This window comes from Balaenoptera borealis (assembly GCF_965194805.1).
Source record: "Balaenoptera borealis genome assembly, chromosome: 9".
NCBI lineage: Eukaryota > Metazoa > Chordata > Mammalia > Artiodactyla > Balaenopteridae > Balaenoptera > Balaenoptera borealis.
The window spans coordinates 102,215,463-102,239,231 of record NC_138873.1 but is presented as its reverse complement, the minus strand read 5'-3'; the positions used below and the strand labels follow the sequence as shown (position 1 = coordinate 102,239,231).

General features: G+C 39.5%; 1 protein-coding gene across 5 annotated transcripts in view; it reads right to left on the bottom strand.

Annotated features, from left to right (window-relative positions):
• PHF3 (PHD finger protein 3) overlaps window positions 1–6,682 on the bottom strand; it is a 106,613-nt gene extending 99,931 nt beyond the window's left edge. For 2 of the 5 annotated variants that reach the window (XM_082404948.1, XM_082404950.1), the window contains exon 1: window positions 6,047–6,682. Coding sequence is in view for 1 of the 5 variants with exons in the window: in XM_082404949.1 (XP_082261075.1) it covers window positions 5,188–5,189 (2 nt within the window). In the remaining 4 variants the exon portion in view is untranslated. Of the gene's footprint in view, window positions 1–5,187; window positions 5,205–6,046 lie in introns of those variants that run through there. The other 3 variants (XM_082404952.1, XM_082404954.1, XM_082404949.1) reach the window with 3 other exon arrangements.
• Between the last annotated feature and the right edge of the window lie 17,087 nt (window positions 6,683–23,769).

Below are 23,769 nucleotides of genomic sequence, written 5' to 3'. Positions count from 1 at the left end.
ACTTAGTTATTAGTAAGAAAATTACCTTCAAAGTTTACAACCATACCCTACTGTCATTATGAGAAGCTCTAGCAGTTTGGATTAACCACAGCAACAGCACAAGTCATCAAAACTGGCCTAATGACAGACCAAGCTAACATGTACTAAGCATGTACTATGTGCCAGGCCCTGTGCTAACTATACTGTATGCGATTCTCATTAGTTTCTCACAACAACCCTGTGAGGTAGGTGTAATTATTACTTCTATTTTGCAGAGGAGCAAACTGAGGTCCAGACCATTGTGTAGGTCACATACCCAGGACAGATGTACCTCAAAGATACTGCAGTGTCAGTTCCAGACCACCACAATAAAGTCAATATTGCTCGCAATAAAGCAAGTCACACCAATTTTTTGGTTTCCCAGTGCACATAAAAGCTATGTTTACAATAAACTGTATAGTCTATTAAGTATGCAATAGCATTATGTCTAAAAAAATGTACAAAACTTAATTAAAAATACTTCATTGCTAAAAAATGCTAACCATCATCTGAGCCTTCAACAAGCTGTAATCGTCTTGCCGGTGGAGGGTCCTGCCTCCATGTTGGTGGCGCTGACTGATCAGGGTGGTGGCTGCTCAAGGCTGGCGCAGCTGCGGCAACGTCTTGAAACCAGAAGACAACGAAGTCTGCTGCAATGACTGACTCTTCCTTCCACGATGTCTCTACAGCATGACACACTGTTTGATAGCATGCTACCCACTGCAGTACTTCTTTCAAAACTGGAGTCAGTCTTCTCAAACCCTGTAGCTGCTTTATCAATTAAGTTTATGCAATATCTAAATCCTTTGCTGTCATTTCAACAACCTTCACAGCATCTTCACCAGGAGTAGATTTCTTCTCAAGAAACCACTGTCTTTGCTCATCCATAAGAAGCAACTCCTCATCCATTCAAATTTTATCATGAGATTACAGCAATTCAGTCACATCTTCAGGCTCCACTCCTAATTCTGGTTCTCTTGCTACTGCCACAACTACAATTACTTCTGCCACTGAAGCTGTGAACCCTTCAAAGTTATCCATGAGGACTGGAATCAACTTCTTCCAAACTCCTGGGTATCTTGATATTTTGATCTCTTCCAATGAATCATGATGTTCTTAATGGCATCTAGAATGGTGAATCCTTTCCAGAAGGTTTTCAACTAACTCTGCCCAGATCCCTCAGAAGAATCACTATTTATGGCACCTACAGCCTTACAAAACGTATTTCGTAAAAAATAAGACTTGAAAGTTGAAGTGACTCCTTGCAGAATGGATGTTGTGTGAGCAGGCATGAAAACCATTCATCCCACTGTCCATCTCCATCAGAGCTCTTGGGTGACCAGGTGCATTGTCAGTGAGCAGTGATATTTTGAAAGGAATCTTTTTTTCTGAGAGTGGGTCAACAGTGGGCTTAAAATATTCAGTAACCCATGTTGTAAAGGGACGTGCTGTCACGCAGGCTTTGTTGTTCCATTTACAGAGCACAGGCAGAGTAGATTCAGCATAATTTTTAAGGGCCCTAGGATTTTCAGAACGGTGAATGAGCACAGGCTTCAACTTGAAGTCACCAGCTGCAATAGCCCCTAACTGGAGAGCCAGCCCATCCTTTGAAACCAGGCACTGACTTCTCTCTAGCTATGAACATCCTAGATGGCATCTTCTTCCAATACAAGGCTGTTTTGGCTAAACTGAAAACCTGCTGTTTAGGGTAGCCACCCTCATGAATTATCTTAGCTAGATCTTCTGGATAACTTGCTGTAGCTTCTACATCAGCACTTGCTGCTTCACCTTGAACTTCTATGTTACGGAGATGACCTCCTTCCTTAGACGTCATGAACCAACCTCTGCTAGCTTCAGGCTTTCCTTCTGTTATCTTCCCACCTCTCTCAGCCTTCACAAGATAGAAGAGAGTTAATAAGGCCTTGCTCTGGATTAGACTTTGGCTTAAGAGAATGTTGTGGCTGGTTTGATCTTCTTTCCAGACTACTAAAACTTTCTCCGTAACAGCAATAAGGCTGTTTCACTTTCTTAATACATGTGTTCACTGGAATAGCACAGTTAATTAATTTCCTTCAAGAACTTTTCACTTGCATCCACAACTTGGCTATCTGTTCGGCACAAGAGGCCGAGCTTTTGGCCTATCTCGGCTTTCAACACGCCTTCCTCACTAAGCTTAATCATTTCTAACTTTTGATTTAAAGTGAAAGACACGGACTCTTCCTTTCACTTGGACACTTACTGGCCATTGTAGCGTTATTAATTGGCCTAATTTCAATATTGTTGCATCTCAAGGAATAGGGAGGCGCAAGGAGAGGGAGAGAGGCAGGGAACAGCCAGTCGGTGGAGCAGTCAGAACACACAACATTTACAATTAAGTTCACCATCTTATAGAGTTGTGGTTTGTGGTGCCCCAAAATAATGACAATAGTAACACCGATCACAAAACACCATAACAAATATAGTAATAATGCAAAAGTCTGAAATATTGTGAGAATTACCAAAATGTGACAGAGAAGACTCAAAGTGAGCAAATGCTGTTTAAAAAATGGGCGGCGGCAATAGATTTGCTCCATGCTTGATTGCCACAAACCTTCAATTTGTAAAAAACGCAGTATGTGCGAAGCACAATACAAGAAGTATACCCGTATACCCAAACTGGAATCCAGGCAGTGAGATTCCTGAGCCTGCACTTTTAAACTACTATACTTTATGCAGTCTACATTCATAACACATATCAAAATACTGGAAACAAAGTGACATGCCCACTTCCAAAATAAATTGGGAAATATGCACTTAGCCACTCCCTACATATAAAAATTACAATGGCTGTCCTCAGTGTGTATAGAACAAACATCATTTTGGAAGTGATCGACCACGAACTTCACAATTTATTTTCAAAAACTACAATTTTAGAATGGTTTCATGTGGCCATCTCACACAAATTATGAGTGAATTAAAACTTTAGCTTTTCTGTACAATCTACTATGCCATTCAAAATTTTCCTAATAAAGTTAGACTGTGCCAAAAGATAAAACTTCAGGATACTATTTTGAAGTTTTTGCTTAACTATTTCTCTCCATTATACAAACGACCATAAAAATTTTAATCCCGACCATTAAAAAATGATCTAAATTAAATACACGATGCATGACCATAATTGTCCAGTCTATACATTTGGCAATTCCTCACACACTGTGTTTTGTAACTCTTGAAATATCTTTCTCTTTTAACTCTAACACAGTGATTTAACATCTCATGTCTGAATCTGGTTTCTCAACCTAGATTATGTTCCTTGAGCATACAGACAGCACCTGGGTCTCAAATATTTTGAATCAAATCAATACTGTCAATACCATTCGCTGTGTAATCAAAGGGCAACATTAAAAGAGAAGTTTTTTTTTACTGTTCTTAAAAATGCAACAGCATCAGAAATGTGTAACAATTTGCCAAATCTTTTGTAGTTAAAAAATAAGTTGTCTATGCTTCTGAAAAGATACTCCAGGATTCTCAGAGGGTGCTCAAAGAAGAAATGAAAGAAATAGAGCCCAAGATGTACTGTTGCAGAAAAGAAATCCAGCAACCACGTGTCCAGAAGAATTGATGAAATGTAGATGAACAAAAATATTTAGAAGTCAGCACTCCAAGAACCTTGCACTCCCTGACACTGTGTGGTGGTAATCCACAAACCTGAAATGCTAATCAATAAACCTCATTTCTTCATTAAATATAATAAAGATCTTACCTCCAGACAAAAATTAAGTAAAAAAGATTTCATGAGAAATCTGTGTAAAGAAAAAAAATAATAAAAATAGCACATTTAAGAAAGCAAAATGTATCAAAAAGGCAAGCACCAAGTTACCATGTCAAGGAAGATAACCATTATCTATATTTTAGTACCCAAAAACTAACTTTTATCAAAAAGTTTTATTAACATGCTATTATATGTCAAAAATTATCAACCTTCCCTGATTTCAATACTCAATACAATTGAAATTTTAATATTATGGTTTTAAATGATTAACATAAAGACAAGTTCCTTTCCATTTTTCTATCCTTAAAGTTGCTTCGGACCAAAGCTATTTTTCACCTACATTTACACAAACCACTTCTCATAGATTTGACTTATCTGAACATGCAACAGATGAGTGTATCACAGGATCAGCTAGACAGTTATCTGAGGTCTATCCCCACAGCACAGAATGCATAACTAATTCAGTGTGATCGATAAGGAAGTTCACTATCCTCCCGAAGGATGCAAAAGCAGTATAATAAATTATATTTTCAAGCTCTTCAGTAAATGGACCTACAAAACATGCACAGAACAGGGGAAAACTTGTCCCATCACTAACTCATGTGTTATCCTTCTCACAAATCTCCCATACAGCTGCCAAATAAAGCTTAAACTCTAAGGCTGTAGTTCTGCATACTTAACAAGTGGCTCACTTCAGTTGAGTGGATGTCTTTCTGCTGCTAAGGAACTGACTGAACTGTGTGTGGCTTCATCAGCGCAATGATAGCTATTAAAAGTACTTCCTTAAATTCTGTTACTATCATGGGGAAATGGAGTATATATTTTAAAATAGTGATGATGAAGATGCTGATGAAGAGAACATTCATTATCGTAATATATGGCCAGTAAAGAGAACTGGGGAGAAATAATAATAAATTAAGAAAGGTCTAAGTGGTAATGACCGTTAAGTAATCACTATCTGAAACAATAATCTTCACAACACACCTTTTATGCTCTGGAATGAAGAGACAAATTCAAAAACAAGAATGCTGCAAAGATTTCCTGGTTCTTTGACTAGTGTCTCTACCAGAGAAACACATCTACCACCAACATTTTCACAATCCCAAACACTTCATTCAAGAATCAAAAAATGGTAGGTAATGAATGAGTAATGGAGACACAGTTTTGGAAGATCTCAAACCACCAGTTTATAAAAGCGAAGACAAGTTAAAACCCAAAACAGTAACTAAGTAGAACAATGTATACTATTTAAGCACTCCCTAAGTAGCTGACTGTATCTCCACCCCCCCATCCCAAAATAACGTGGTAAAGTTCGTATTTGCTAAGGCTCAGCTACCGATGTTTCATTTTAAATTAAGTATCTCTATATGTGATGAAGATCAGGACTAGGAAGATACTAAGTCGTTGTTGCCACTTACATTAATGACTATTCATGATCATGTTCTGCAAACGATTCCTGAGCAGCACCAATAATCACACACTCAAATTACTTCGAATCACGGTCTTCGAGAAACAGCATTTAAAAATTCAAAGATGGGGAAAAAGTCATCGGACCCGGCAATACACAGCTGGGGAAAAGAAGGGGCAACTGGACTGTGCGCGGTACCAACATTCCCTCCCTTTCTCCCTCCTCCCCGCCCCCCGGGTCAGGTGATCAGTTATTTAGCACCATGAACACCCACGTATCGACAAGTGGCTCATTAAATTACACGTATTATCGAAGGCCAGATTCCAGGTCTCTCATTTCAAACTATGCAAAAGGAGTCGACAGTTTGGGTCCCGGGCACAAAAGCGCGCGGTCGCAGGAGGGTGGATGGAGCGCCGACTCCTCGTCCCCACCAGCGGGCACCCGGCTCGGCTTCGCGGCCAAGGCCAGCGCCGGCTGCCGGGCCGGGGCCCAAAGCTCGATGCCGAAGGGCCGGGTCGGGGCCTGCGGGCTGGGCCTCCCCGGCAGCGCCCGCCGTGCCGCCCGGCCTGCGCGCCCGCGCGGCGGCGCACTCACCCCGAGGCCCGGGCGCGGAGCCGGCGGGGAGGCCGCGGCCCCGACCCTCCGCCCGGCGGCCCCGCCACAGCGGCCCAAACGGTCCTGGGCGGCAGAGGCGGCGCGGGCGGGCCGAGGGCGGCGCGCAAAAAGCCGAGAGGCGCCTTCCCGCTGCTTCCCGCTGCGCGGGAGGAAGGCGCGGAGCGCGACCGCGGGAGGGCGGGAGGCCGCGGAGGCGCGGGGCTGGGGTTGGGGGAGGGGAGGGCCGCCCGTCGCCCGGCCGCGCTGCAACTCACCAGCTCCGCCGACGAGCGCTACCACTGGCAGCGAGAGGAAGATGGTGGCCGCGCCGCCGCGGAGGAGGGGGCCGGCTGCGCCGAGAGGGGGTACGCGCAGGACGCAGGCGTCGCTGCCACAGCCTCTGCTTCCTCACGGCCCGGGCGGCCACTGCGGACCACGCCGTCCCGTCTTCCGCGCCGCCCTCCTTATCCTCGTTGCAGCCGCCGCCGCCCAGGGCCCGAGGGTCGCTCGCCTCGTGGGGACCGTGCGGCGGCGCGAGACCCCGCAGCCATCGGCGTGCGGCGACGGCGCGGGGGCTGGAGCGGGGTCGCGTCACGTGACCGCACTGTTTACCGTTCCGGGGCCGCGCCGCGCCTGCGCGCTGCGAGCCTCCCGGGCTTCCGAGGGCGCGGCACCGCCCGCGGGCCAGGGCTAAGGCTACACACAGTTGCTTTCTCTCGGTTGTAGTAACCGCTAAAGCTTCCTGCTTAACGTGATATTGATGGGCAGATCTGCTCCCCCTTAGGTGCTTTTTACGAATTGAGTGTGTGTTCCAGAATGGCGGGCGAGGGTGGCGCGGACTGAGCCCCTTGCCCAGGAATCCCTGCGGGCTTTGCACTGCAGTCCCGTCGTGAATCGCCTCGCCCTTGTCGTTCCCCCGTTAGCAAGCCGGCCTGCGTTCAGGGCTCAAGCTGCCTCCTCCAAGAAATGTTCCCGATCTAAGCAGTTCTCAAGTGTGGCCAGAGGATCTGCGGAGGGGGCCCCAAGCCCTTTCAGAGGGTCTCCAGTTCTTTTGCAGTGGCATGTGTATAAGGCCCAATTTTCTTCATCTCCCTCAACCGAAACAACGGGTAGCAACCGATTTAAGGCAGAAGCAGAAGGGAGAATCCGGCCATCCTCCGTGAAGCCCGACAATGCAGATATTTGCAAAAATTTAAAACAATGCCACTCTTTCATTAAATTTTGTTGGTAAACGTATTTTTCATAATAAATATTTATGGTAACAATGAATTTCGGGTTTTTTTAATGTTCTTTATTGTTCTTACGTTTAATTTCTAAGACGGTAAATATCAATACATATCACTAACCCATATAAACAAAAACTCTTGGAAGTCCCTCAGTAATTTTTAAGAGCGAAGAGGGGTTCTGAGACCAAAAAGTTTGAAAACCACTGGTTTAGGTTATGTGCCTCCACAGCAGCTTGGGCGGACCCCTAATCTCAGCCCTTAACAAGCACTGTCGGGTAATTGTTGTTAGTCGTCCCCCAGACCAAGACGAGCCCCTTAAGGACCAGGAATGTCTCCTAACTGCAGGGACCATGACAGTACCCACTAAAAAATGATAGCCAGCCAGCACCTGCTGTGCTCTTCTAAAACCTTTACTTGTTGATTTAAGCCTCAAGCCAGCAGCAGGCCACATTGTAGGATGCAGTGCCAAGTAGAATGATAGCTCACAGGCATGTGGTGAAGATCTGTTCTTTACTCTCTCCGGTCTTGTGGCATTTCAAGCACTCTCCAAACCAAATGCTCTTCCACAAAGAAGGTTTAGATTGTCCTAATTCTGGAATCCTAGAATTCAATCCCCTGTCTTGATTTATCAATCCCTCAGAACCTTGTTTTACAATCTCTCTTTTTTAAAGTGCTTTTCTGAGAAAGGAGAAAAGAAATGAATAGTCAAGGGTTTTTTTCACTTGCAATGTCTAGGATGAATTGCAAAAATAAATCTAACTTTATCTTTACTCTTCTCCTGGACCTCAATGTGAAATTTGCAAAAGTCATTAGAAAAGAATAAGATTATTGTCAGAAACAAAAGTCCACCCTAAAGGAATTCAATACAGTAGAGCTTGAATGGAAAATCATTAGACGGAAAATCCCCTTAGAGGAGCTGGGGGAAAACTTACCTTGTTAGAGAAATTTTCATAAATTTATGAAAAAACAAAATGGAAGTAAAAAATATAGGAACCATAAGCCTGTCACATTTACAAAACAAAAATTGCTACCCTTAAAAAGCCAACCAGCTTGCCACAGAGCATGATGTTTTAACTCTATTATTTTGAACCAGCCAAGAACCCAGGTTCACATTTGTCTTGCTTTTTGCATCCAGATGTAAACACAAACTATGTCTCTTTTACCCAATCCATAGAAAGGTTACTAGAAGAAAGGACCAGCATAATAATACTGGGAACAGCTCTAACTTAATGCATGACGCTGTTTTAGTTAAAAGACGTTTTGAAAAATCAGATTGTATTGGTAATATTGAAAACTACAAATTAACTTAGGAAAATTAAATATGATAGAAAACAAGACAACTAACAATAGCGAAAACTGACAGTACATTTATAATTGACTATAAAGAAATGAAAGAATGAAAATTGACAAAATTTGGATCTTGCAAAATTGAGCCTGGCAGAAAGTGCGGCCATGGAAGACAGCTCACGATGCAGATACGAAGGTTAATTCTGGAATAAAAAATGCTTGTCATCACTAAAACACTGATCCCTACAGTATCATCAGAGTAAAGATGGGGAAAAATTGAAAGGGTTAACTGCAATGAACAGAAAATCAGTAAAAATATTAAATTTATTTAATGGGGTTTTCTCTGGAAAATACTTTCTGTACACCAGATACACTTTCAAGTTAGTTTAAGAGAGATGTAAATGTTTTTATTCCTAAACATGGGATCAAAACAGTGGGGTTAAAATATCCTGAACTCATTTTACTGAGATCATCATGGAATTTAGACACTTCGTCCAGAACGCTGTGCACCTCATGACTGACGGGCTTGCTCCCTTCCCACACTTTCTCTGCCTGCTTTATTCAGAAAGATGGCTCCCAGTCACTCAGGCTTTCAGCAGCAAACAATGGGTGAAGAGGAATTGCATGCCTCATCCCAGGGTGAATAATTTGCACAGCATACCAGAGTTCAGGGACATCTAGAGAGCGTGGGTCAAACAATACCATAAAGCTTTTCCATGCACCGGGACTGCACAAGGTATAAAAGAAGCTTTTCACACTGCAGCAACTCTAAGGTACAAGGAAGGAGCAAAGAGAGACGTGAGACACCAGTTTTCTAACCAGTTGTGTCCTTAACGATCCGTATGACTTACCTCTCCCAACCCCTCTACAATACTCTCCCTGCCAACCCACAGCTGTTACATTTATTTGGTCCTTTTTTTAATCCATTCCATTATGCACCCCCAGTGGGTTTCAGAAATAAAAAGCTTTCTTCCTGGCCTCAAGGAACTCAGAAGAGTGAGAAAGATGGGCCTGTGGACAATTACACTGCAACCCGGTAAATGCTTTGACAGCAGGTGGCACATGAGACATGTATTCGTGCTCTACCTGGCCCAGAGTGGGCAGAGGGCACTTCTGACAGAGGGGATGCCTTCCAGGGCAAGAAAGTACCAGCGAATCTGCTGCGTTTCAGGAACTGCAAATGATTCATTACCTGGTTGGACATATTGTAGCCATGAAAATAATTTAAATTCTTTTAACAAAGAAGATGTGATAATGTCCCTCAGTGACAATGTCACCTCCCTACTTGAAATCTTTCCATGGTTCTCCAAAATAGAAAGAATAAAATTCAATATGGCCATCAAGATCCTGTAGGATTGGTCCTTCTCCAGCTCCTCAGCCTCTTCTCTCCCTATTCTCTACTTTTATAATTTATGATACAGCAACATATAATTTCTTGCTGTTTCCTACATGCACGCATACTGTCCCTCAACCTGAAGTCTTTGCTCATGCTGTTACCTCTGACAAGAATGCCTTCCACCCAACTGACCCCAAATGTCCCCACAATTCCTCCCACCACTTTATCTAGATCGCTCCTTCATCCTTTTAAGATGCAGTTCGATGATAATTGTCTGAATCCATCACACTTAATGATGAAACATTAAAAGCATCCTCACTCAAGCCAGGGATGAGCAAGGCTCCTACTATGACCACTGTTATTCAATATTAGCCAATACAAAAAGGCCAGAAAAGAAAGAATACATAGATATAGGAAAAGAAAAGACACAATGACAGTTATTTGCATATGATATAACTGCCTACCAAAGAGAATCAATTAAATGACTACTAGCAAAAAGGAGTTGCCTGAGTACTAGGCCAGTCATTAAAAAATCAGTAAAAAAAATTAATAGCTTTCCCATTAACAGCAAACGCCAATTATAATACAATTGGGAAAATAAATTCCAACAAAAATATATAACTCTTAACCTAACAAGAAAAAAAATGTACATTTTTTTCATGTATGCAGAAAAAGAAAAACTATACTTAAAAGGAAACTTGACCCAGAGTAGCCAAAACTATATTGAAAAAAAAAAGAAGTGGGAAGACACACACTTCCCAACTTTAAAACTTACTATGAAGCAACAGTAATCAAGATAGTGTGATACTGATATAGGATATACATATTAATCAATAGTATAGAACTGAGAGTCCAGAAATAAATCCATGGGTAATGGTCAAGTGATTTTGAACAAAGATCTCAACATCATTCAATGGGAAAGAATAGTCTTTTCAACAAATAGTACTGGAATAACTAGATAGACATGTGCAAAAAAATGGAGTTGCACCCTTACCTCACACCATACACAAAAAGTAACTCAAAATGTATCAAAGACCTAAGTGAAGGGAAAAAATTATAAAACTCTTAGAAGAAATCATGATGGTAAATCTTCATGACCTCATATTTGGTAATAGTTTCCTAGATATGACACCAAAGCACAAGCAACAACAACAACAAAAATAGATAAATTGGATTTCATCAAAATTAAAAACTTCTGTGCTTCAAAGGACACTATCAAGAAAGTGAAAAGACAACTCATAATGGGAGAAAATATTTGCAAATCATAAATCTGATGAGATACTTGTATCCAAAATATATAAAGAACCCTTACAACTGAACAATAAAAGGCAAATAACCCAATTTAAAATGGACAAAGTATCTATATATGCATTTCTCAAGGAGATATACAAATAGCCAATAAACATATGAAAAAATGCTCAACATTAGTCTTTAGGGAACTGTAAATCAAAACCACAGTGAGGATGGACCTAGAGAATATTATGCTTAGTGAAATAAGTATACTGTATGATATCATTTATATGTGGAATCTAAAAAATAATACAAATAAATGTATGCAAAACAGAAACAGACTCACAGATATAGAAAACAAACCAATGATTATCAAAGGGAAGAGGGAAAGGGAAGGGACAAAGTAAGGATAGGGAATTAAGAGATACAAACAACTATGCATAAAATAGATGAGCAACAAGGATATATTGTACAGCGCAGGGGAATATAGCCATTATCTTGTAATAACGTTTAATGGAGTATAATCTGTAAAAATCCTGAATCACTATGCTGTACACCTGAAACTAATATAATATTGTAAATCAACTCTCCTTCAATTAAAAAAAAAAAACGGTGAGACACTACTTCACACACACTAGAATTTCTATAATCAAAAAGGTAGATAATAACAATTATTGGTGAGGACGTGGAAAATCAGAACACTTGTACACTGCTGGTGGGAATGTAAAATGGTGCAGCTGCTTTGGAAAACAGTCTGCAGTTCTTAAACTTAAACATAGAGTTACCATATGACCCAGTAATTCCATTCCTAGGTTTATACACAAGAGATATGAAAACATATGTCCATGCCAAACCTTGTACATGAATGTTCATAGCAGCGTTATTCATAATATCAAAAGGTGGAAACAAGGTAAATGTATGAATAAACAAAATGTGGTACATCCATACAATGGAATATGATATGGTAATTTTAAAAAGTACCAATATGTGCTACAACATGGATGAACCTTGAAAACATTATACTAAATGAAAGAAGCCAATCACAAAATACAAAATTTATTTTATGAAAAGGTCAGAATAGGTAAATCTATAGAGTTGGAAAGTAGATTAATGGTTGCTTAGAACTAGGAGGGGAAGGGGTGACAGAGGGGTGATGGCTAAATGTTTACAGTTTCATTTCAAGATGATGAAAATGTTCTAAAATTGACTGTCATGATGGTCACACCTCTCTGTGCATCTCCTAAAAACAATTGAATTATACACTTTAAATGGGTGATGTATGGTATGTAAATTTTACCTCAATAAAACTGTTACTTTTTAAAAAAGGAAACTTGAATAAATGAAAACATATACTATGTTGTAGGATATAATAAAAATATAATAAAAATGCCAATTATATAATAAAAATGCCAATTCTCCCCAAAATCACCCATGAAAGTATTACCATTCCTTTTTTAATTCGGCAAGAGGATTTTGAATTTAATCTAGGAGAATGGAAGAGCTAATATAACGATCACAGTTAAAAAAAAATGGCATGAGACTGTCTGAGGAACAGAGAGATGGTCAATTAACAGAATAAGGACAGGAATGGGAGACTGGGGATTTGCTACTTAATGGTTACATGTCTGAGCTTTCTATTCTATTCCATTGATCTATGATTATGGTTTTGTGCCAGCACCATACTGTTTTAATTACTATAGCTTTGTACTATAGCTTTGTAGAAGCAGGGAGCATGATATCTCCAGCTTTGTTCTTTTTTTTTTTTCTCAAGATTGCTTTGGAAATTTGGTTTTTTTTGTGGTTTCATACAAAATTTAAGATTATTTGTTCTAGTTCTGCAAAACATGTCATGGGTATTTTGATAGCGATTGCATTAAATCTGTACATTGCTTTCAGTGGTATGGACATTTTAACAATATTAATTCTTCTAATCCCAAACACGGGATATCTTTCCATTTAATGTATCAATGAAAGGATTTTTATTGTGTGTCATCATCATCACTCTGTCCTTACCCACTGATGCCCCAGTCAACCCACCCCAGCACCCCCCAGACACCAGGCATCAAAGGGAGTGGAGACTGAACACCTCTCATGAGCCAGGTCCAGTATAGTTTTGTCCCAATGCTTCTGTAGACAGAAGCCAAGGGAACTGTGTTCTATAAAGGAATCTGAGAGATGTGAAGGTACAACGCTCAGCTCCATTGGTACCAGAAGACCAAGTGTGGTGTAGAAGGGTTGGAGTCATTTCATCCATTTCTGGAGCAGAACACAGATGGTTTTAGCACCTACCAGACTTCAGGGCATGTGATGTTTTGTTGGTAACTTAAGGGTCCACAGTTTTGGAGGCTCTGAGAGACGTGACCTTAGTCCAACCATCACCATTGTTGCAATGCCTCCCTCTCCCCAAATACAATAGTAGTGACCTAGTAGGTAATGAACGTGAGGAAAGTGGGGGCAAGATAATAGCAGAAGACTGAGCTCACGTGCAGATTGAGTCAAATACGTTTAAACCAGAAACCTTAGCCATTGACATTTGTTATGGAATAGTGAGACCCTTGCATCCCTAGCCTGTTCCCACTAAAGGTGACAGGAGGGATATTTGGTTCAAATATGTTATCACTGCCTAGAGGATAAGGAGATCAAATACCTGTACATTAAAGATGGGCTGGAGCACCCCAGCTCCAGCTTCTGCTGAGGTAGGAGGAAGTGGGCATCACTGTCATGCTATAATGAAGTATTTAGACATGCACAGATTAACATTTTAGGCAAACAACAAATGGCTGAATGGTAAAGTTAATGTTCAGCAAAACTACATGCCAAACCAAATGATACCATAAAAGAATAAACTTCTACAAAACAGTAATTAATCTGAAATTTAAAAACTTTTCATTGTTATTAGGTTTATTATTAGTTCAATTTTAACAGTTTGATCTTACATTGCAGGAAAAATCATTGCTCAACCACATCCACGATGTTGCTCTTATGGTCACTCTATGTGCATTTGTGAGACGAAGTATCAAATGGGGGTTTTGTGATAATTTACTTTCACCTGAGATCATTAGAGGAGCTACATACATTTACAGCCAGGTCTGCCAGAGTAGGTACTGCTGACTCTGATGCTGCTGCTGGTGGGATTATGCTTTCCTTCCTCTCCAGTAGTAACTGACTAAAGAAAAGATTTTGTTTTACTTCTGGACTTGAAGATTTGGTTGATGCTTTCAATATGTGTATATTTTTAAGACCATCCTATGATATAAAGCTTTGTGAACTACCTCAAAAAGATGTTTCTGATTATTTTCAGAAGCAGTCTGAAGATTGTTGGTCCCTTCACTACAAAGATACAATAGGCAAATCAAAAATGTGGAAAATTCTACAAGTGAAATCACAGAGTTTCTTCAACAAATTAATAACATTTTTAAAAATAAACTGAAAATGGTACAAATGAACTGGTTTGCAGGGCAGAAATTGAGACACACATGTAGAGAACAAATGTATAGACACCAAGGGGGGAAAGTGGCAGGGGTGGTGGTTGTGGTGGGATGAATTGGGAGATTGCGATTGACATGTATACACTAATATGTATAAAATGGATAACTGATTAGGACCTGCTCTATAAAAAATAAATAAAATAAAATTCTAAAATTAAAAAAAAGAACTAAAAAGAAGGAAGAAATATTATTGATTAAAAGAAATTTTAAAAACACACAAAATAAATACAAGGTATGAATCTTCTTTGGATTCTTATTTGAACAAACTAATAAACAATTGAACAAACTAATATCTGGACAAACATAACTAAACTATAAAAATGCTTTTAAAGTAATCAGGGAAAATTGGACATAGACTAGGTATTTAAGGCATTTTAAAAATTTGGTTGTGATAATGGTATTTTTTTCTTTTTTTAACATTTTTATTTTATCTTAATTTATTTTTTTATTTCTTAAATTTTTGGCTGCGTTGGGTCTTCGTTACTGTGTTCAGGCTTCCTCTAGTTGCAGCAAGCAGGGGCTACTCTTCGTTGTGGTGCGCGGGCTTCTCCTTGTGGTGGCTTCTCTTGTTCCGGAGCACGGGCTCAAGATGCATGGGCTTCAGTAGTTGTGACACGTGGGCTCAGTAGTTGTGGCTCATGGGCTCCAGAGCACAGGCTCAGTAGTTGTGGCACATGGGCTTAGTTGCTCTGCGGCATGTGGGATCTTCGTGGACCAGGGCTCAAACCCATGTCCCCTGCCTTGGCAGGTGGATTCTCAACCACTGCGCCACGGGGGAAGCCCTCTACTTTTAGATTTTTAAGGAAACTCCATACTGTTCTCCATAGTGGTTGTACCAATTTATATTCCCACCAAAAGTGTAGGAGACTTCCCTTTTCTCCACATCCTCTCCAGCATTTATTTTTTGTAGACTTTTTGATGATAGCCATTCTGACTGGTGTGAGGTGATACTTCATTGGAGTTTTGATTTGCATTTCTCTAATAATTAGCTATGTTGAGCATTTTTTATGTGCTTTTTGGCCATCTCTTTATGTCTTCTTTGGAGAAATGTCTATTTTGATCTTCTGCCCATTTTTTGATTGGGTTGTTTGTTTTTTTGATATTGAGTTGCATGAGCTGTTTGTATATCTCGGAAATTAATCCCTTGCGGATCACTTCGTTTGCAAATATTTTCTCCCATTCTGTGGGTTGTCTTTTCGTTTTGTTTATGGTTTCCGTTGCTGTGCAGAAGCTTTTAAGTTTAATTAGGTCCCATTTGTTTGTTTGTGTTTTTATTTTCATTATCCTAGGAGGTGGATCCAAAAAGATATTGCTGCAATTTATGTCAAAGGGTGTTCTGCCTATGTTTTCCTGTAAAAGTGTTATAGTATCTGGTCTTATATTAAGAACTTTAAAACATTTTGAGTTTATTTTTGTGTATGGTGTTAGAGAATGTTCTAATTTCATTTTTTTACATATGGCCGTCCAGTTTTCCCAGCACCACTTATTGAAGAGATGGTCTTTCCTACATTGTATATTCTTGCCTCCTTTGTCATAGATTACTTTACCATAGGTGCGTGGGTTTATTTCTGGACATTCCATTCTGTTCCATTGATCTGTAAGTCTGTCTTTGTGCCGCTACCATACTGTTTTGATTACTATAGCTTTATATTATAGTCTGAAGTCAGGGAACTTGATTCTTCCTGCCCCATTTTTCTTTCTCAAGATTGCTTTGGCTATTCAGGGTCTTTGTGTTTTCATACAAATTTTAAGATTTTTTGTTCTAGATCTGCAAAAAATGCCATTGGTAATTTGATAGGGATTGCATTGAATCTGTAGATTACCTTGGGTGGATAGTCATTTTGACAATATTGATGCTTACAGTCCAAGAACATGGTATATCTTTCCATCTGTTTGTGTAATTTTTGATTGCTTTCATCAGCATCTTATAGTTTTCAGAGTACAGGTCTTTTGCCTCCTTAGGTAGGTTTATTCCTAGGTGTTTTATTCTTTTTGATGTGATGGTAAAAGGGACTGTTTACTTAATATCTCTTTCTTATCTTTCATTGTTAGTGTACAGAAATGCAACAGATTTCTCTATATTAATTTTGTATCCTGCAACTTTACCAAATTCATTGATTAGCTCTAGTAGTTTTCTGGTAGCATCTTTAGGATTCTCTATGTATAGTATCATGTCATCTGCAAACAGTGATAGTTTTACTTCTTCTTTTCCAATTTGGATTCCTTTTATTTCTTTTTCTCCTCTGATTGCCATAGCTAGGACTTGCAAAATTATGTTGAATCAAAGTGGCGAGAGTGGACATCCTTGTCTTGTTCCTGATTGTAGGGGAAATGCTTCAAGTTTTCAGCATTGAGTATGAGGTTGGCTGTAGGTTTGTCATATATGGCCTTTATTATGTTGAGGTATGTTCCCTCTATGCCCACTTTCTGGAGAGTTTTTATCATAAATTGGTGTTGAATTTTGTCAAAAGCTTTTTCTGCATCTACTGAGATGATCGTAGTGTTTTATTCTCCAATTTGTTAATGTGGTGTATCAAATTGATTGATTTGTGGATATTGAAGAATCCTTGCATCACTGGGATAAATCCCACTTGATCCTTTTAATGCATTGTTGGATTCAGTTTGCTAGTATTTTGTTGAGGATTTTTGTGTCTATGTTATCACTGATATTGGCCTGTAATTTTCCTTTTTGTGTATCTTTCTCTGGTTTTGGTATCAGGGTAATGGTGGCCTTATAGAATGAATTTGGGAGTGTGTCTTCCTCTGCAAATTTTTGGAAGAGTTTCAGAAGGATAGGTGTTAACTCTTCTCTAAATATTTGATAGAATTCACCTGTGAAGTCTTCTTGTCCTGGACTTTTGTTTGTTGGAAGTTTTTTAATCACAGTTTCAATTTCAGTACTTGTGATTGGTCTGTTCATGTTTTCTGTTTCTTCTTGGTACAGTCATGGAGGGTAGTACCTTTCTAAAAATTTGTCCATTTCTTCTAGGTTGTCCATTTTATTGGCATATAGTTGCTTGCAGTAGTCTCTTATGATCCTTCGTATTTCTGTAGTGTCCATTGTAACTTCTCCTTTTTCATTTCTAATTTTATTGATTCAAGTCCTCTCCTTTTTTTCTTGATGAGTCTGGCTAAAGGTTTATCATTTTGTTTAGCAGTTTCATTGGTCTTTGCTACTGTTTCCTTCGTCTCTGTTTCATTAATTTTTGCTCTGATCTTTATGATTTCTTTCCTTCTACTAACTTTGGGTTTTGTTTGTTCTTCTTTCTCTAGTTGCTTAGGTGTAAGGTTAGCTTGTTTATTTTATATTTTTCTTGTTTCCTGACGTAAGATTGTATTGCTATAAACTTCCCCTTAGAACTGCTTTTTTGGATCTGTGTTTTCCTTGTCATTTGTCTCTAGGTACTTTTCTGAGTTCCTTTTTGATTTCTTCAGTGATCCATAGGTTATTTAGTAACATATTGTTTAGTCTCTGTGTTTGTGTTTTTTACATCTTTTTTTTTTTTCTGTAATTGATTTCTAGTCTCATAACACTGTGGTTGGAAAAGATGCTTGATATGATTTCAATTTTCTTAAATTTACTGAGGCTTGATTTGTGACCCAAAATGTGATCTATCCTGGAGAATGTTCAATATGCACTTGAGAAGAATGTGTATTCTGCTGCTTTTGGATGGAATGCTCTATAAATATCAATTAAGTCCATCTGCTCTAATGTGTCATTTAAAGTCTGTGTTTCTTTATTGATTTTCTGTCTGGATGATCTGTCCATTGATGAAAGTGGAGTGTTAAAATATCCGATTATTTTTGTGTTAGTGTCGATTTCCCCTTTTATGGCTATTAGCATTTGCCTTTTATATTGAGGTGCTCATATGTTGGGTGCATATATATTTACAATGATTAAATCTTCTTCTTGGATTGATCCCTTCTTTTTGGATTGATCATTATGTAGTGTCCTTCTTTGTCTCTTGTAACAGTTTTTATTTTAAAGTCTATTTTGTCAGATATGAGTATTGCTACTCCAGCTGTTTTTTGGTTTCCATTTGCATGGACTACCTTTTTCCATCCCCTCCCTTTTAGTCTGTATGTGTGCCTAGATCTGAAGTGGGTCTCTTTTAGACAGCATATAGATGGGTCTTGTTTTTTTATCCATTCAGCCAGTCTATGTCTTTTGGTTGGAGCATTTAATCCATTTACATTGAAGCTAATTATACATATGTATGTTCTTATTGCCATTTTGTTAATTGTTTTAGATTTTTTTTTTAGGTCTTTTTTCTTCTCTTCTCATGTGATTGATGACTCTCTTTAATGTTGTGTTTGGATTCCTTTTTCGTTTTTGTGTGTATATTCGTTTGCACTTACCATGAGGTTTTGCTACAGCAGTCTATATATATATATATGTATATATATATACACACACACACACACACACACAAGATTGTTTCAAGTTGCCGGTCTCTTAATTTTAAATGCATTTCCAGTATTCTGTATTTGTACTCTCCTCTTCTCATGATTGCTAGGTTTTTTTGTTTTTTTAAAAATTTTATTTATTTATTTATTTATTTATTTACTTACTTACTTATGGCTGTTTTGGATCTTCATTTCTGTGTGAGGGCTTTCTCTAGTTGCAGCAAGCGGGGACCACTCTTCATCGCGGTGCACGGGCCTCTCACTATCTTGGCCTCTCTTGTTGCAGAGCACAGGCTCCAGATGCACAGGTTCAGCAATTGTGGCTCACGGGCCTAGTCGCTCTGTGGCATGTGGGATCTTCCCAGACCATGGCTCGAACCCGTGTCCCCTGCATTGGCAGGCAGATTCTCAACCACTGCACCACCAGGGAAGCCCCATGATTGCTAGTTTTCATGTCATATTTGTGTGTGGATTATTTCCTATCTATACTGTTTATTTGCTTTTACTGCTGAGCTTTCTAATTCGTGATTTTCTTGTTTCTAGTTGTGGCTTTTTCTTTTCCTCCTAGATAAGTTCCTTTAGCATTTGTTGTAAAGCTGATATGGTGGTGCTGAATTCTCTTAGCGTTTACTTGTCTGTAAAGCTTTTGATTTCTCCACTGGATCTGAATGAGAGCCTTGCTGGGTAGAGTATTCTTGGTTGTAGGTTTTTTCCTTTCATTACTTTAAATATATCATGCCACTCCCTTGTGGCCTGCAGTTTCTGCTGAAAAATCAGCTGATAACCTTATGGGGATTCCCTTGTATGTTATTTGTTGCTTTCCCCTTGTTGCTTTTAATATTTTCTCTTCATCTTTAATTCTTATCATTTTTATTACAATGTGTCATGGTGTATTCCTCTGTGGGTTAATCCTGTATGCCACTCTCTGCACTTCCTGGACTTGTGTGACTGTTTCCTTTCCCATGTTAGGGAATTTTCCAGCTATTATCTCTTCAAATATTTTTGCAGGCCCTTTCTCTGTCTCTTCTCCTTCTGAGAATCCTATAATGCGAATGTTGGTGCATTTAATGTTGTCCCAAAGTGTTGTCCCAACCAACATGTTGCCCCAAAATGTTGGTGCATTTAATGTTGTCTAACTTTCTGTGTTTGCGGTTTCTGTTGTGCAGGCTGCAGTATAGTAGTACTTCTTGCTTCTGGTGTCTGCCCCCTGTTGGGTGACACCCATGGTCTAATAGGCTTGTGCAGGTTTCCTGATGGGTAGAGCTAGGTCTTGTCCCTCTGGTGGGCAGCCGTGTGTCAAGGGGTGTGTTTAGAGGCACCTGTGGGCTCAGGAAGCCTTTAGGCAGCCTGTCTGCTGATGGGTGGGGCTATATTCCTGCCCTTTTGGTTGTTTGTCCTGAGGCGTCCCAGCACTGAAGCCAACAGGCTGTTGGGTCGTGCCAGCTCTTGGTGTCAAAATTGTGGCCTCCAGGAGAGCTCATGCCAATGAATATTCTCCAGTACCTCCACCACCAGTGTTCTGGTCCCCACAGTGAGCCACAGCCAACCCCTGCCTTGTCAGGTGACCCTCCAAGACCTACAGGTAGGTCTGGCCAGGATCCTATGAAGTCACTGTTTTTTCTCTGGGTCCCAGTACACACAAGACGTTGTGTGCATCCTCCAAGAGCGGAGTTTCTGTTCCCCCCAGTCCTATGGAGTTCCTGTGATCAAGCCCTGATGGCCTTCAAAGCCAAATGCTCTGGGGCTCCTCCTCCTGATGCCAGACCCCCTGACAGGGGAGCCTGATGTGGGGCTCAGAACTCTCACTCTTGTGGGAGAATCTCTGCAATATAATTATTTTCCAGTTTGTGGGTCTCCCACCTGGTGGGTATGGGATTTGATTGTATCGCAAGTGTGTCTCTCCTACCATCCTGTTGTGGCTTCTTCTTCGTCTTTGGATGTAGAATATATTTTTTGGTAGGTTCCAGCCTTTTTTGTCAGTGCTTGTTCAGCAGTTAGGGTTTTTTTTTGGTGTTTTTATGAGCGGAGATGAGCTCAAGTCTTTCTACCCCACCATCTTGTCTCTCAGCTCCTCTGTTAGGCATTTTTAAAAGCCAATATTTATAATAGAAATTTAGAAGGAATCATATATAGTACATGTGAGTGGTTAAGAGCTCAAACTTGGAAACCAGGAAGCCTAAGTCCAGTCCTGGATCTGGCTCTTGGTAGCTATGGAACGATGAGCTGATTAAAACTAATCATGTTATTTTTAAAGACTCTTTATCTTTTAGATAAGACATATGGAAATTCATATGGGTGAACTACATCTGGAATTTAAGTTAAAAAGACTCCAGAAAATAGAAACAAAATTTAAAAGTAATGAATTGAGACCAGATAATAGAATGCTGATAATTGTAGGTGCTAGATGATGGGTACAAGAGGGTCTCTTGCACATATTTGAAAACTTTCACAATAGAAAGTGAACTTTTAAAATTCTTGCTTTTAATAAACACATGTATTTTAATATATTTTCATGAACTACTTCCTTTACACAAACATTCTGTTCCTTAAGCTTTAGATCTAAAAATGTGACAATGGAACATGGATTTGGCTTTAAGGAAAATAAAATCACCACTGAATTCCCATCTTCTTCTCAATTTTCATTACATGCATACCAATTGCAAAATCTTCCTTGGAGGTGAGTGAGAGGAAGGACTTTTTGGCAGGTGTCATGTGAGAAATACTTGCCTTCTCCAGGCATATCAGTTTACTTCTTCAGCAGCAAATGAACTTCTTTTGCAGGCAAGCATTGGTTATTAGTAAATCCTATTATACTAGTTTTGTAATCTTCAAAGTATAATAAAAAGGCTTTCTTTTGTTCTATCAGCCTTTTGTATAAGTAATAGCAGATATCCTATCTCACTTGAACAATTTGTATAAGAGTGTGAACAAGAAACTCAAAAAGCTGAGTTGAAGAAATTAATATTCTATTTATAATTCCTCCTCACAGAAGTAAAAGAATCCTAAAATGAATGTTTTTCTTCAAAGACTTTAAAATATAAATGAAATTAAATAGCTAACAATGAAATATACCTCTTAAAGATTATTTTGTTTGTTGCTATGAATTCTAGTACACCAAACAGTTCTATGAACGTTTTACAAAAATAGTAACTATGATGATGATAAAATCTAATCTGTTATTATTTTATTATTATTTAAATTTTTATAAACATCTGTTGGCTCAAGATGGATATAATGTTCTTAAAGTTATCTAGCAAATATTTCTCTTAACATTCATATTAATTATAAAATATACTGCCATATGTATTTAATCATTTGAAAGTTCTCAGAAATTGTTTCAATACATAAAATTAACAGCTTTTACAATGCATTGTTTATTCTTGTAATAATAAAAATGTATATTTATACTTCAAGTAATTGATATACTTCAAAATATAAAGCACATTAAGACATGCTTACTCTACTTCTAGGAAGCGTACCTATATTTTAAGGTGCATATTCAGGTATCAGTAATACATCCAAATGACATGCTTAATTTTTTTAGTAGGTTGTCAGACTTATTGCTTATGATAATAATCTGTGTGCTCATAGAATCACTGATCATATACAAAATTCAGGGATGCCCAGAATGATGCTGAAAAAGGTATTCAGCTCTTCGAGCTTCCAAAGAAAGGCCAAAGCCAAAGTAAAACTGAATATATGAGCTTGTAACCAGGGCAGAGGCTGGACTACAAAGGGGAGTGGAGGACAGTATAGCCTGTGGAACTTATACTGGGAGAGAAGAGATGAATCTACAATAAAGTAGGTAGTTGAGAATACCTCCTCTCACTATAAAATATGAATTTTCTTAACTGGTGTGGTTAGAGTGGCCCAACAAATTCCAATGCCAGGGGCATCAGTAAACCCAGTTATGTTCTGAAGTATTTGTGAGATCAGTATGTGCAACTCAGCCAGACCCACACAATTAGATGAAGGCTAGGTGTCTGAACTTTGGAGCGTGGCCACAGATTCCTTAGTCAATTTGCATGATGGCAAAAAGGCAATAAGGGCAGAAATTTGGAATTCTGGCAACAAGTATTAGGAAGTATGATCATGGATGAAATGGCACATACTCCAGCCACAGTAGGACCAAGGATCCAAGTGGGAAGCAGTCACTGGAAGGGCAGGTGAGCGGGTTGGAACCTGGTCCTGGGGAGGGGTGGTGTGTGGGATAGCCCACCAACAACTTGGAATGGAAGTTTAGACAGACTCATGCACTGGGGCCTGGGGCCAAGGTCAGAGCTGAAGCAACAGCAGGACTGGCCATGTTGGGCTGTGGAATAACAGCTCTGGAATTCTACTCCTACAAATGTTCTGTCCAGGCAGCCAGGCAGAGAGATGATAGAGAAAACAAGTACCATTTGCTGAGAATGATTGCCAAACACTGTCCACACTCTATCACGTTTAATTGCCTCAACAGCCCCACATGACTGTTAGCCTCATTTGGAAGAGACGAAAAGTTAGGTGACTGGCCCTGCGTTCCAGCCAGGAAGTCATGAGCGAGGGTTTGGACCTCGGTCTTTTGCCTCCTAGGTTATGCTCTTTTCTCAAAACTTTCTCCTTTGGTCAAACTTGCTTCAAACTGTATTCAGACATATCTTCTCCATTCAACCTTCTCTTTTTCCTTCTTGTCTCAACATAGGAGAGGCTTTTTCCCCTGCCCAGTGCTAATATTTCCATGTGTGTTTGCACACCCTCCTACCCAGGTGCACAGAGACCTTGCTTCACCGGTTGCTCCCTTTCCTCTCCGGCTTGTTTCCCTCCTAACGTCTTCTGACCCTTTCTCTTCAGAAAGTAGTCATGCTCATATGTCCCCTCTCCTTCCTTTCATAGACAAGCTTTAAAAAAGGGCCAATAATTTTCTTATAAAAGTAACACATGTCCATTGACTTTTTAAAAACCCAATAGCAATTATAAAGTAAAAATTCTTCAATCCCCTAATACCCACCGTCACCACCAAATTTCACTCCGTGTAATGTGTATCC